The sequence below is a fragment of the Tyto alba genome, unplaced genomic scaffold, assembly GCF_018691265.1.
Source record: "Tyto alba isolate M040663 unplaced genomic scaffold, T.alba_DEE_v4.0 Super-Scaffold_8, whole genome shotgun sequence".
Classification (NCBI taxonomy): Eukaryota; Metazoa; Chordata; class Aves; order Strigiformes; family Tytonidae; genus Tyto; species Tyto alba.
In genome coordinates, this window is record NW_024881329.1 from 20,738,102 (window position 1) to 20,751,481 (window position 13,380).

Genomic DNA, 13,380 nt, shown 5'->3' on the forward strand with positions numbered 1-13,380 from the left:
AGCCAGCATGGCCACCCACCACCGTGAGGGGACTTGGGAGGGCGGGGGGGGGAGAGGGACAGAGGCCAACCCAGCTTTTCGTGCCCAACGCCTGTCTGGGGAAAGCATCCCTGCCAAGGCACACAAGAGTGATGGAGGGGAAGGAAATCCCAGCCAAGACATTGATTTTATTTTTTAAGAATAAAAAAAAACCCAAAACAGACAAAACTTCCTGAAAACAGCTTCCTACCTCATAATTTCACAGAAATTAGCTTGGAAATGTCCTTTGCTCTCCTCCTGCCCCCGGCTCTGCCCTTTCCCATCCCAACCCCGCCCCCCCCCCCCCGGTCGCAGGCTGTGCCAGCCCATTGTGCCGAGGGGCTCTGCCCCCCACCCCGGACGCCCGCAGTGGCGTGGCCCCATGCACCAGGGCAGAGCCAAACCCCCTTCTCCCCCCCCATGGCGGCTCCACAGGTCCCAGGGAGGGGAGCAGGAGGGTTTGGGCAGCTCCAACAGGCTCGTACCCCCTGCTCACCCCTGGGGGTACTGATACCTCCCCCTGCCCCCCCCAAAAAAAAGCTCAGCTCTCCAGCCTGGTGCAGGGACAAGGTGCTGGGCATTTTGGGGGGGGGGGGGGGGGATGCCCAGCCAAGGGGCCGCAGAGCAAGCGCCAGCTGTGAGCTTGGGTACCGCTTCTCCGCCTCCGGCATCACCGGCCCGGCACAGCGCCCAGGGACCCACCGGCTCTGGGGATCAGCCCGGAGGCTTTACCCCCTCCCGACAGCAGGATGCCCGTTGTCCTGGCGCTAATGAGTTAATAAATTCATTTCTGACTAAGAAATTAGACCCTTAAGAAAAAAATCACCACCCACTTTCACCCTCCCCCCCCCACCCCCCCCCACCCCCATCCCCAAAATAACCACGGTTCGTTTAGGGGTGACCGTGCCAGCACCGAGGTGCGTCGGCGGAGGTCGGGGACAAGCGGGCGCCGGCGGTGGCCTGCCTCCGGCGGGCACGGGGTGGGGGGCAGCGGCTTCGGGCCAGGCTCGGGCGCTAGTCCTTGGGTGGCTTCTTGCTGCGGGCATTCCACATGCCGCGCTTGGAGTGGTAGTAATGGTAAAAGTTCCTGAGACGCAAGCGCTCCACCTCCAGCCCGCTCTGAAGGACCCTGCAGCCGGACGGAGGGACAGCCGCTCAGGGAAGGGAGGGGGCGGCTGCGGCCCCCCTAAAAGGAGGTTTCGCCCCAGCTGTTAGCCAGCTCGACTGAGGGGAGAGCGGGTTTCCCAGGGGGATGGACCCAAATCCGCGCGGCCAGCCCTGCCCAGGGGGTGAGGGGGCTGCCGGGACCCCCGGCCTCACCTGTCCAGGAGCTCCCAGTCCTCCCCGCCCCAGCGGTCTCTGAACTCCTCCGTGTTCATCCCTCCCACGCGGTCAAAGTCTGACTTGTAGATGCCGAAGAGGCCGAAGCCATTCACCTCCCAGTAGCCTGGAGGGGGGAGAGCAATGAGGCGAGGGGTGTGGGGGGACCCCAAGGCCACCACCTCTGCGCTCTCCTTCCCGCCTGGGAACCACAGGAACACCCTGTCCCCAACCCCTCTTCCCACCACGGGTCTGTCCCCATCACTGCCACCTCCCGGGGGGTGCACTGGGCGACAGCTTGGTTTTGGGGGGCATCGCACCCAGTGCGCCTCCAGCACCCTTGGGCTCCAATCCCATCTTTCCGGAGCAAAACCAACCCAACCTCCCTGCTCATCCGAGCCCAGCTGTAACCCAAACCAGCACCGCAGCTCCCCTCGGGCAGGTGGGGGACGTTTGCCAGCTGGAAGGGGGTGACGCAGAGGGGACCCCGCTTACCGTTGGGCTCCCGCGGGGAGCTGCCGCAGCTCAGCCTCATGACGATGGGCGCGTAGGCCAGCTTCCCCTCCACGCAGTGCTTCCGGATGCTGTCCAGGATGTTGGGGGGGAAATGGATGTGCAGGTCGCAGAGGAACACGATGCTGTGCCCGTCCTACGGGAAGGGACGGACAAAAAAACGGGAGGATCAGGGCGAAAAGCCGCACCAAGGCGGGAGCTGGCTCCTCTCCCCTGGCTCACCTCGACCGTGTCCACGCCAGCCTGCAGCCCGGCCGAGCGCTCGAAGTTCCCCGTGCGCCGCAGGTACTGGTAGCTGAGAAGGGAGAATGGGGGGTTAGTGCTGGTGACAGAGAAGGGCCATGGCCACGATGGGGACAGGGACCATCGGCGAGGAGAGGGGACCTTCTCAGGAAGGGGGGTCAGGCGCCTACAACTCACACCAAGGGTCCCCCTGCAGCAGGGCATTCCTGCATCCCTGACTCCTCCGCGTGGAAAATGAGTTGAAACCCCCAAAAAGGAAGCTGAGGCAAGGGGCAGCGAGGCAGAAACCCGGGCCAGGCTGGGGAAGGAGCGGCCGGTTGCGTGAGCACCACCACCGTGGCCTGTCCCACCACGAGCAGCCCCACAGACCCCCCCTCGGGGGAGCAGGGTGGGACCCGGGGCTCGTGCGGGGTGGGTTACCGGGGCAGCCGGGCATCCTGTAGGGCTTTCTCGACATCCATGTCGTCGCTGTCAAAGTCCACCAGGATGACATTGAAGTTGGTGTCCTTCGTAGCCCCGTACAGGCGGGCCATGTCTGAGATGAACTGCTGGACCCAGCGGGCTTGGTTCTTCACTGCCAGACACAGCCACAAACGTCCCTTAGGCTCGCCAGGGGGGTCCCAAGAGCACCCCCTTCCCCAACCAACCCAGCACCCCCCTTCTGATGAGAAGCGATAACCTCAGCATCTCACGAGAAGCGATAACTTCCCCGCCATGGGCCAGCCTGGAGGACGCAACCAGGGAGCAAGGGGGGGTTGCCTTCCTCCTGCCGGAGGATGCTGAGGGCAGAGGGAGCAGCAGAGACCCTGGAGACGCGTCCTGCTGTCACCTACCCGGCACCACGAAGTGCACCATGACGTCCTGCTTCCAGCTGAGCCGCAGGGGCCGGCACAGAACGGGTTTTCCATAGAGGATGCTCCAGGTGCTCGGCTGGGGCTCGGTGGCCCCCAGGGCTGGCCCTTCAGGGTTGGCCTCGGCGCTGTCGTCCTGCTTGCCCTGGTGCAGAAGGACGTAGACGTACTCGGAGAGCCGCACCGTCCGCTGGCCCCGCTCCGCCAGCTCCAGCTCCAGCAGGTAGCGGTTCCCCCGGGCCGTGTCCCGGCGCTTCTCCACGTTGATGATCCTCAGCAGGGTGTAGATGCTGTGGGGAAAGGAGAAGCGCTCGAAAGCACCATCACCATGAGCTCAGCTCCCCGCAGCTCCCTTGCTTGAGGGGGCCAGCCTGAACCCACCATCCAGCTCACCCGGCCCCACGGAGACAAGAGACGAAGGCAAGTCCCCCGACCTCCCGCCCAACACCCTGCTCCCTCCCTACCCTCCGTTCTTCTCGTTGAGCTTCTCCATGTACTGTGCCACCACGTCGACGACCTCGCTCTCGCTCAGCTGCAGGTTGCCCGACACATTGCAGCGCAGGTCGTTCCAGTCAGAGCGCAGCAGCTCGAAGTCCACCGAGCTGACGCTGAACGTCCTCTGCCAGTTGATGGAGTCCTCCAGCCAGCTCTGCTGCAGCTCCCCGGTCTCGTAGCTGTAGTCTGACACCTCTTCTTCCTCCTCCTCCTCCTCTTCCTCCTGGCCCTTTCCCTCCTCCTGCTGCGACGCCATCGTTTCTGACATCTTCAGAAAGGACGTCACCCGCATCCCCTCCGAGCGGGTCGCCTCGGAGGAGTTGTAATCAGTGGTGGCCGTTGTCCTGCCCGGGGCAGGAGTTGTGTCCTCATGGGTCTCCCTGCTGAAGAGCCCTTCGGTCCCCAGGGCGAGGAGGCTGGGCAGCGCCCGCCGCTCCGTCCCCAGTTTGGACAGACGTTCCCACCTCCTGCCACCCGTCCGGGCACTCTTCCTCCTGGCAGGGTCCCTCTCCTTGGAGATGTTGCTCAGGAGCCAGGGGGTCCGGTGCCCAGGGATGGCACGGAGCTTGCTGGAGGTGATGGGATGCTTCTGAGGGGTCCTGGAGCGAAGATGGACTTTCTTCAGAGGCTTTGGGTAAAGGAAGATGCCGGGGAAGGCCGGCTCCTGGGCCGGGGCTTTTCGCTTCCCCGGCTGCAACCTGGTCACGTAGACCTTCTCCTGGGCTTTCCGGGGTTTTTTGTCCTCCCTGGGTGCTGCAGTCTTGCTGGGACCCGGCGTTTTGGCTTTGCCACCAAAGATGGGAATGGAGAGGTGGGGTTGGAGGCTCAGGGCCCCGGCATGCTTCGAGGACGCCAGCAGCCCCAGTTCATCCTCCTCGCCGGGATCCTGGGGTAACCAACTGAGCATCCGCCCACGGAGCTGCTCCGGTGCGGGGCCCACGTCCTCCCCAGCGTGGGGGTCCTCGAGGACGGCCGCCGGGCTGGTGCTGGCCTGGTGGGACGTGCTCCATCGTCCCGGCTGCCCAGGTGTGCCCGCCTCTCCCCGGGCCCGGCCCTGCTTGTGGCGAAAGCTGTAATAGTCCAGGTCATCTCCATAATCCCCAGTGACCGGTGGGGTCTCTTTCCCTTTGGCTCCGGGTACCGGCCCAAAGCTCTTCTGCTTGGCTTTGAGAGGTGGGTCTGTGGGCTCAGGGCTGTCCACTCCTTCCTCCTCCTCCTCCTCATCCTCAAGGAAATCTGGGGAGTAAAGGCAGAGATAAATGCCCCGAGGATCCCAGCCGCTCGGCACAGACCCCCTGCAGCATGCTGGCCCAAGACAAGGAGGCAAAGCTCGTCTCCAACAAGAGGTTAACCTGCGAGTGGCCGCTGGGCAAAAGAGACCGAGAGCTGGCGGGCCCTGACCAATGCTCACCGGGGCTGGTAGCTCCAGGCTCTGCCCCTCAACCCTTCCAAACCTTGGCTGCATCTTGGCATCACTCATACTTCATCCGGGAGCAAACCTAGCCTGCCAGGGCTGTGCCAAGCTGCAAACCAGCTGCAAACTGCCCCGTGAGCATCCCCAGACTCCACACCAGGTCCGGCCGTACCCTGCTGCCCCACTGCCCAGGCCCACCCCCAGGAGATGCGGGTACACGGCTCCAGGAAGCAGGGAGGGCAAATCCCAACCCTGGCAATCCTGCTTCCCACATCCCACAGCGCTCTGTGGCTGAGCCGAGCGGGAGGCGCGTCCGCGGGGGACCGCTCAGAGGCAAGCTGCTCGGCGCAGCCCTGCCCTCCCCGAGCCCCCCGGCAGCGCTGGAGGCATCCCGATGAGCCGCAGCACCGAGCGGGAAGGCTGGTGGGCGAGGATGAGGGTGCTCAGCCCCGTGCCAAGCTGATGAGATGCCCAAAGTGAAGCGGTGACTCACTGTCTGGGTTAAGGAAGAAAAACGCTCGCTGGCGCGGATCCTCCTCCTCTTCGTCCATCTTCATGTACTTATAAAAACCAAACCTGGGAGACAGAGGGGAAAGATGAGGTCCCGGAGATAAGGGTGGGGTGGATGTGCTCAGGGACGTGCTCGCACACACACGAGCCTGCGCGGGGAGGAACATCCCCGGCTGCGGCACAGCCTGGCTCCGAGGGGAGCTGGGATTCCCAAAGCCAGGAGCACTGCCAGGTCTCAGGCTGCTGAGTACCCGGGAGATGGGAAAAGAGCCAGCCTGGAGGTGACTCTTCCACTGGGGACAGAGCCTGGGGACACACAGCTGAGGATGCGTCCTCTCCAGCTCCTCCAGTGCCCTGTTGACATCAGCCCCTTCCTCCCCCCACATGTACCATCCCCAAATACCGGCCCCCAACGCTCACTTTTCCAGGTAGAGGGGGGACTCCCTGTAGAAGCACTTGTTCTCCGTCTCCATGTGAGTGAGGCGCGTGAAGTCATTGGGGTACACGAACGAGAGGTAGACCTGGGGAGATGAGCATGCTGCCGTCACTCCGGCCTAGAGCGGGCTCGCTCCAAGGAAGCGGGGGCCAGCAGGGCTAGGAGCCGTGGACCCGAGGCCACTGGCACAGCCCCTCACCACTGAGGTGACCCCCAGCATCCCAAACACCCCATGGGGCTTTTAACCCAAATCTTTTTGGGTCAAGATGGGGAAGTTCAGCCTGGTCCTCCAACAAGGGACTTTTTTCTCCTGGATTTTAAGCAGCTGTGAACATCCCTGCCCTGGGGGGGGGGGTGGTGGTGAAGCATTTGGCTCCGCTGTGCCTCCCACGGGAGCCTGACCCCGTCCTCGCCGCAGGGACACTTACAAATTGCAGGCCCTGGTAGCGGGCGATGGGGAAGTCCTTCACCACGTAGGTGGGGCTGTAGGCACAGGGCACCAGCACGTTGTCCACTCGGGAGGCCTCGATCGCAGGGGCTGAGGAGAAGCAGCCGCGGCTCAGCCCCAAGCCGTGTCCTACCACCCCTGTAGCCCAACCCGTGTTATAGTGTGTAGCCCAAACCATCCCAGCTTGCCCCACTACAGAGCCCAGCGGAGATGCCCTCCACCCAGGAGATGGGCAGAAGGCAGGAGGGATGCTCTGGGGGACTGTGGCAGCCAGGTCTTGCCTTTTTCCTCCCCCAGAAGCCCACGGAGACGTGCGAGGGCCCAGCCCCAGCCACTCACTGAGGAAGAAGGTGTCCCTGGGGTCAGACTTCAGCATGTCAGCCCCGTGCTCATCTTGCTGTGCCTCCCAGAGGTAGCTCCCGCTGTGGCTGGCCAAGGTCTGTGGGATGTGCTCCACATGGTTCATCTTCAAGGACGATTCATCTGAAGAAGGCGAGGACAGGGGCTGAACCCCAGGGGCACACGCACACGGAGCGCTGTCCCCAGAGCATCCTCCAACCTCTCCCTCCCTCCGTCCCACCAAGAGAGCTCAGAGGATTGCAGATTCTTCCCGCCCCCGAGGGAACAAGGGGAGCCAACGTGCTTGCACGAGGGCAAACCCAGCTCCTGCAGCCCTCTCACACACTCGCAGACCCCATGACTAATCAGCCTAATGATTATTGCCATCAACTAACAAGCATGCAGAGGACAGGGGTACAGCTGATCTCAGCCTGGCAGCCCTGGCTCCAATTACAGCATCACTCACCACACTCAAAGACCAGGGGTGGGAATACTCCAGGGCTTTAACTCCCAAGGACACAGGAATTAAACAGTGAATTCTCTTCACCGTAAAGGTGCAGGTAAATGCAACATGAGCTGGTTTTGCCTCCTACGCAGGGATGAGGGTGGCATGTCATCCTTGGCTGTCAACCAGCCCCCAGATCTCCCGGAGGGAGGTCACCTTGCTCCGGTCACCTTGGCCAAGGAGCACCCAAGGGTGCTCCCTCTCCAGACAGCCCTGCCTGCTGCAGAGCTGCGGGGAAGCAGGCAGGTCCTCAAACAAGCAGGAATCCTCTTCCCGAGCCCCAGATCCTTCTGCTGGCAGCAGGGAAAGGCTCCCCAAACGCCTCCATGCAGCTGGCTGAGGGTGGCTGCAACCCCTGGAGATGCCTGGGGAAAGGGGAGGCAGGAGGATGCTCTGCACGCTGCTGGTGCCCCCCCTCCATGCCACAGGGATGGGCTCCCCACGAGTGATGTGGCTTCACCCCGGGATGCTGCTGGGGTCTGAGGGAGCCGGGGAGCGGGAAGAGAAGCGGGAAGAGCCGGCACTGATGGATCGCAGTTGTGGGTGGAATTTATTTGCACATCATCCATCTCACAGGCACCTGCATCAATACCAGCAATACCCCTCCACCCCTCTTCTCCCCATTGATCCCCGTCTGTTGCCTGTCCCCTCCTGCCTTATTGACACCTTCCAGGGCATGTTTGATAACCAGTCCTCCAGCGTATTGAGAACTGGGGCAGGATCCATCTATCAAGTCTTTTCTTGCTGCCAGGAAAGAGGCAGGAAGCAGAAGATCTATAGATTTAATTAAACCTTGCGCCATCCATCCCTGCTTACACGACAGCTCCTCATAACTCAGGGCCAGGCCAAGGAGCCAGCCCTCCGTGGCCTCATTAGCAGGGATGGGGCTGGAGCACCAAGAGCAGTGTTTCCGTGGCGTGTCACCTCCACATCCCATTTTTAGGAGGGTCGCAGCACACTCCCAGCATCACCCCTACCCACTGCAGCGCCTTGCCTCCTTCCTTGCAGCCAGCAGCAGCTCTGGGGGGGTTGAGAGGCCGAGATCTTCCCCCGGGACCTGATTTCCCAGGCTCTGGTGCCATCTCTCCCCAGTTGCACCAACACATACAGCCCCCTTGAGAGCCTGCGTGCCTCAGCTTGTGTGCACACACGCGTGGACCTTACCTGTGTACAGAGAGATGTAGGAGGAGTCGATCACTTCGAACTTCAAGCTGGGGAGGAAAACTCGCCACTGGAAAAAATTAAAAGGAGATGGAGAACGAGCAGGAGGGTGGCAGGGGTTCAGGATGCAGCTGCCCAACCCCAGGCACGCAAGGACGGGTCTCGCCTGTCCTCAGCTCCCAGAAACTCCCCTGCACTGACCCCAGCCCCAACCCTGCAGGAGAAAAATGAGGGAGAGGACTGATCCTGCCCCAGCACAGACCCAGGCCCACCTCCTGCCTTCGCCCAAGGTGGTTGGGGATGAGCAGGCACCCCCGGTGAGGTCTGAGCAGGGAAGGGTCCCGGCGGTGGGACACGGCCTCGTGCTGCTTCCCCCTCGGGACTGCCACCCGGCCACCCGTGGCCCCGCAGCGGCACCGCTCGCGTGGCCGGGTGGCAGCACAACCACAGCCACACGTCCTGCCTCGTCGGGGAGGGACGATGCCGGGGCACAGGGCAGCTTCTCCACACAGCCCCCCCCTTCTACCTCGGGGAACGGTGCAGGATCGGGCACCCATCGTGGATCTGAGCCAGAGCCAACACGTGCCAAACCCCACAACACCTCCACTCCTTCCCACACCCCACGCCGGTGCTGTGAACCCCCACGAACAGCAGACGAGTTCCCGTTGGCTTAAAGAGGGTCTTCAGAGCTGCCTGCACTGATTTAACTAAGTGCATTTTAAAAGCATGCCTTGAGCCTTTGTCTGAACAAGCCCTTAAATACCCACAGGGAGACACACATTAGGGTCCTGCTTTTTTGTTGTTGTTGTTTCTTTCTGAACATCTGAAAGGCTTCTCTCCCTCTGGCAAAAAAAAAACGTCTCCCCCCAACTATTTGTTTTTAACAGCAGAAATGCAGATCTTATCAGATGGACCGAGATGGAGCACTGGGAGGGAGGTTGAAAGATGGGGAGGTGAGAGCCAGCAAGGAAGGGGTGTTGTCAGCTGCCCTGATGCTTTGCTGGCACAAGTTTGACTCCAGTGATTAATGACTGCTTGGGAGAAAGGAAACCTTTGCTAACGAGCCAACATCTTCCCCTCCCAAAGACAGCTCAAGCTCCTGACACACACGCTCCAGGCTTTGCCAGGGTTGTGCAGCCAAGGCAGACAAGTTCAGATTTGAAACTCCTGGTGTCTCTAAAGGGGAAAGGGAAAAAGGGACCCACTCCATCATCTCCCACCGCTGACCCTGGGATGCAAGCCCGCAGGACGGGCTGCCACTCGCAGATGGTGTCCTGGGACCCACCTGCTTCGGGCTTACATGAGCAGGGCTCTCCTTGCCCGTGGCAACGGGCTCCTCCGAGAAGAAGCCCACAGAGGACCTTTCCCCCTCTGCCAGCCCCTCTACAGAAGGCCAAGGAGAAAGGCAAAGGGATGGGACTGGCCAGGCAGAGCTGGGCATCCCGGAGGGGATGCTCTGTTAGCGTCCATTACGGGAGAGCGTCGGCAAGGCAGGAGCACAGGGAGGGGACAGCAGGGTCTTTCACTCCTGAAAGGCCACCGGCACGAAAGGATGGGACGAGCACAGAGAAAAGCAGCCCGTGCCAGGCATCCTGCACAGGAATAGTGCAGGGAGATGGGGAGATGAGCCCCAGCTCCGCCGGAGCGACGTTGACCCATCCCCGCTGCGGACTGAGCTGCTGGCAGCCAGGGGAGGGGGGAATCGTGGCTTTGCTCCAGGATAAAGCGTTTTAACGTGCATTGGGAAAAGCCCTGGCACCGGCTCTTGACAGGACAAGCCTTGAAAGGAACAGGAGGTGGGGACATCTACTCACGCCAACTTCCACGTGGTCTGAACCTCGGTCGTCTTGTTTGTGGAGCAGCTCGAAGTAGTAGCGTCTGGAGGACATGAGTCTGCGCAAGAAGGGAAGAAGTGGGTTAGAAATCATCGCTGAGATGACTGCTCGGGGCAATGGGAGCTCCGCTGCTAGTGGAGCCATCTCAGGAAACCCTCTCTTTCTTGCTCACGTGTGGCTAAACCTTCCCAGGGCAAGGAGACAGGCAGCGTGATGTGAGTAGCTGCCCCCCCCATCCCGCTGCTGAGAAGCTTCATGAGATCAGGGGGATGCCTCGTCCCCACCTCACCGTCTGCGGCCCCCAACACCTTCAAGGCATGGACCCGGGGGCACGGTTGGTTGAGTTCCTGTCCCACCCAGACCCCACGTGCCTTTTGGGAAGAGGCCGTGGCCAGGGTCTGCTCCCAGTCAGAGTCAGCGTGGAGCCAGCAGCTCTGTCTCCCCAACAACATCCACCCGTGATGGGCAGTGGGAGCTAGGACACACTTACCGTAGAGGTTTGGAGACTTGTGAGCTGAATTTGGTGAACTCTCCTGGCGCCGTCCACTCAGTGCCCAGCTGGGGGAAGGACAAAGGAGCGTGTGAGAGCACTGGGGACACAAGTGGGCACGAGGCCCCGACCTCACCGGGCTGTGAGAATCCCTCCTCCACCCCCATCGGGCACTAAGCCGTGCTGCAGAAAGGCTCTTCGGGCAGGAGGATATCCCAGGAGTTCTACCCCAGGGCCTGCTTGTCCCTAGCTGGTGGCACTCCTGCCACAAGAAGTTGCCACTGGTCAACAATACCAAGATCCCAAAAATGCACAGGTGATGGACCACGGGGTTTCCAGTTATAGCAGTTAATGCCAAGAAAATCCATGAGCAAATATTAAATCTCCAGTTCTGTGACGTCAGCTGGTCTTTGGTAGCTACAACTAGGATGGACCAAGGGGCAAATTGTCCTTCAGAAACCAAACCATGCCTCGCCAGGGATAGAGGTGGGATCAAGCTGAAATAGCCTGGCATTTTCCAAGGAGGAAAAGAAGCCAGAGAGCTGCCTCTGGCAAGGTCACACAGAGACACTGAACGCTCCCTTTAGGAGCTGCTGCAGCAGGAGGAGAATTTCTGGTGGCTAAAGAGCACCCGTGGGTCTGAAACATCATTAATTGAGCACCAGGGATCCCCAGAAGGTGCTCGGGATGGTTATCGGCACGCTGGGAGCGAGGAGAGAGGCACCCCGAGGAAGGAGATGCTCTCGGTGGGACCTCGAGCATCCCTGGTGTGGGAGAGGCAGAGGGTTGAGGACGACGGCGCGTACCTTGCCCACGAACGCAGCCAGCCGGGAGTTGGACGGGCTGTCGTCGGAGCTGAGCCAGAACTCTGAATTGTCATCCGATGCCACAGAAAACTGGAAATCCCCTGCGGAGAGAAAAGGAGAAGGTCACTGCAGAGGGAGACAGCAGCCCCGGTGCCTCGTTGTGAAAGGGGGGGATGAACAGTGGTGACAGGGCCACCCCGGACCCCATGTCCTGGCTCTATCCTGGATGGGACTGAGGCTTCACTTCCCTCCAAAGCAACCAGGGAAGAGTCTTGGCTCCAGAAAAACCCTCCTGCCTGGGAGCCAATGGTTTGGGGACTGTCTCTGGGAGACCCTCTGTCCTTGTGTGACCCAAGGAGGAAGGGGGCAGCTTCTCCACATTGCTGCAGGGGGAGAAGAGGCCAGGCTCTCACTCACCATCCTTGAAGGGGTGGATGTAGCCAAAAATCCTCAGCCCGTAGTTCTTCCACTTGGGTGACACAGCCAGCTTCTTCACTGTGGTGCGGGTCTGCGGAGGAGAGACAGAGACATGACAGCAGGAACGGCCCGTGCCTTGCACCAACATCACCCAGCCCCCCTCCTCCGTGGTACCGCGGGGTCCTGTGCCCCCGGCATCAGAGGGGGCTTGGAGGTCCCATCACCACCCACCTCTCCCTCCATCCCTGCTCTGCGGGGAATTTCCTGTCCCAAACCAAACCAAAAATGTCTAGAGGGCCAAGCCCACAGCTGGTGGAGATCCAGCAGCACCCACAGAGGGACAAGCAACCCCCCCCCCCCCCCCCCTGCCCCACTGCCATCAGGCCGAGACTCACGTGGGGAAAGAGTGGAAAATGGAGGTTCTTCCTCAAGTGCCTCACGGCCCCTCCGCACCAGTCTTCGAAGACGTGCAAGTTTGCCTTCCCTTTGTACTGGGGGATGAGAGAGGGAGATGAGTGGGGTGTCTTCCTCCCGTCCTCCCTCGCCTCCCAAGGACAGCGTGAGGACAGGTGGAAACGTGGGCATCAAGGCCCCGAGGTGTCACCTGCCCGGTCTCAGCCCTTCTGCAGGGACACGGAGGAAGGGCTGAGCTCCCATCCCTGTGCCAGCCCCAGGAGATAACCCTCCTGCTGCTGCTCCTTCGGGCCCGGAGCGCACAGGGACAAGGGATGTCATCTGGATACGGCACCAAAAGCCCAACCCCATCCTTCACCCACGCTAGCACCCATCCCACCAGCACACGGCCAGCACCAGCAGATGGGCGCAGCATGGACCCATCTGGACAAGACGTCCCCTTGCACAGACCGATGCTGACACACACCCACGGCACGCACCGAGGAGATCATCCTCGTGGGCACCACGGTGACCCCAGAAGCAGGCAGAGCCCCCCCAGGATGGGTGATGGAGAGCAGGGAGGAGGATGGCTGGAGACGGATTTGGAGCCCGGCACGCTGGGCTGGGGGGACCTCCTCCTCCTCCACCATCACCCCCTTTGCTGCTCTCCCTGCCCACCTACCTGCTCGTTCCAGGGCAAAGCCTGCTTGGTCAGGTTGAGGTTGGGGTGCGTGGTGGCTCGGTTGGACCGTTGGCCCCTGGAAAACCAACCATCCAAGTCCTGCCCGTCGTTCTGCCAAGGAAACAGGAGGGAGAGATGAGAGATGACAGGGCCAGCCCAGCTGTGCTTGCAGGAGGTCCCCCTAGATCTAAACAGCTCATTTGGGATGTCAAGCACTGCCAAACCAAAACAAAAGCTTTCAAGGCTAATGGCAAAGGAAAGCAGGGGAGGAGGAGGCAGAGAAATATTGGCAAGGTGTCCTGGGGAGCAGAGTTTCAAAATGTTCCAGCTAAACTCATTTTCCTTCCTTTGCTGAGGAGAGACACTTCTGCAAAACAGTGAGTTTTCTGTTCATCTGAAATGTTCAGCCAGTCTGATGGGCTGCTGGAAATGGAGTATTTTGGGCTCCATCTCCAAAAGAGCAGAAGCAATCTCCATGTCCACACATCAGCAGAGGAAGTGGGA

General features: G+C 61.2%; 1 protein-coding gene across 1 annotated transcript in view; it reads right to left on the reverse strand.

The window, feature by feature from the left end:
- Positions 1-608: 608 nt before the first annotated feature.
- The window catches only part of B4GALNT4 (beta-1,4-N-acetyl-galactosaminyltransferase 4), a 28,565-nt gene continuing 15,793 nt past the window's right edge, over positions 609-13,380 (reverse strand). Inside the window, exons 3-20 of the mRNA XM_042785303.1 lie at positions 12,877-12,987; positions 12,197-12,292; positions 11,802-11,892; positions 11,385-11,485; positions 10,579-10,646; positions 10,068-10,146; positions 8,257-8,323; positions 6,588-6,731; positions 6,229-6,338; positions 5,785-5,885; positions 5,348-5,430; positions 3,410-4,676; positions 2,928-3,235; positions 2,515-2,668; positions 2,074-2,146; positions 1,834-1,987; positions 1,339-1,465; positions 609-1,147 (exon numbers count right to left, since the gene is read on the reverse strand). Of these exons, the coding sequence (XP_042641237.1) occupies positions 1,033-1,147; positions 1,339-1,465; positions 1,834-1,987; positions 2,074-2,146; positions 2,515-2,668; positions 2,928-3,235; positions 3,410-4,676; positions 5,348-5,430; positions 5,785-5,885; positions 6,229-6,338; positions 6,588-6,731; positions 8,257-8,323; positions 10,068-10,146; positions 10,579-10,646; positions 11,385-11,485; positions 11,802-11,892; positions 12,197-12,292; positions 12,877-12,987 (3,249 nt within the window). The 3' untranslated portion in view covers positions 609-1,032. The remainder of the gene's footprint in view (positions 1,148-1,338; positions 1,466-1,833; positions 1,988-2,073; positions 2,147-2,514; positions 2,669-2,927; positions 3,236-3,409; positions 4,677-5,347; positions 5,431-5,784; positions 5,886-6,228; positions 6,339-6,587; positions 6,732-8,256; positions 8,324-10,067; positions 10,147-10,578; positions 10,647-11,384; positions 11,486-11,801; positions 11,893-12,196; positions 12,293-12,876; positions 12,988-13,380) is intronic.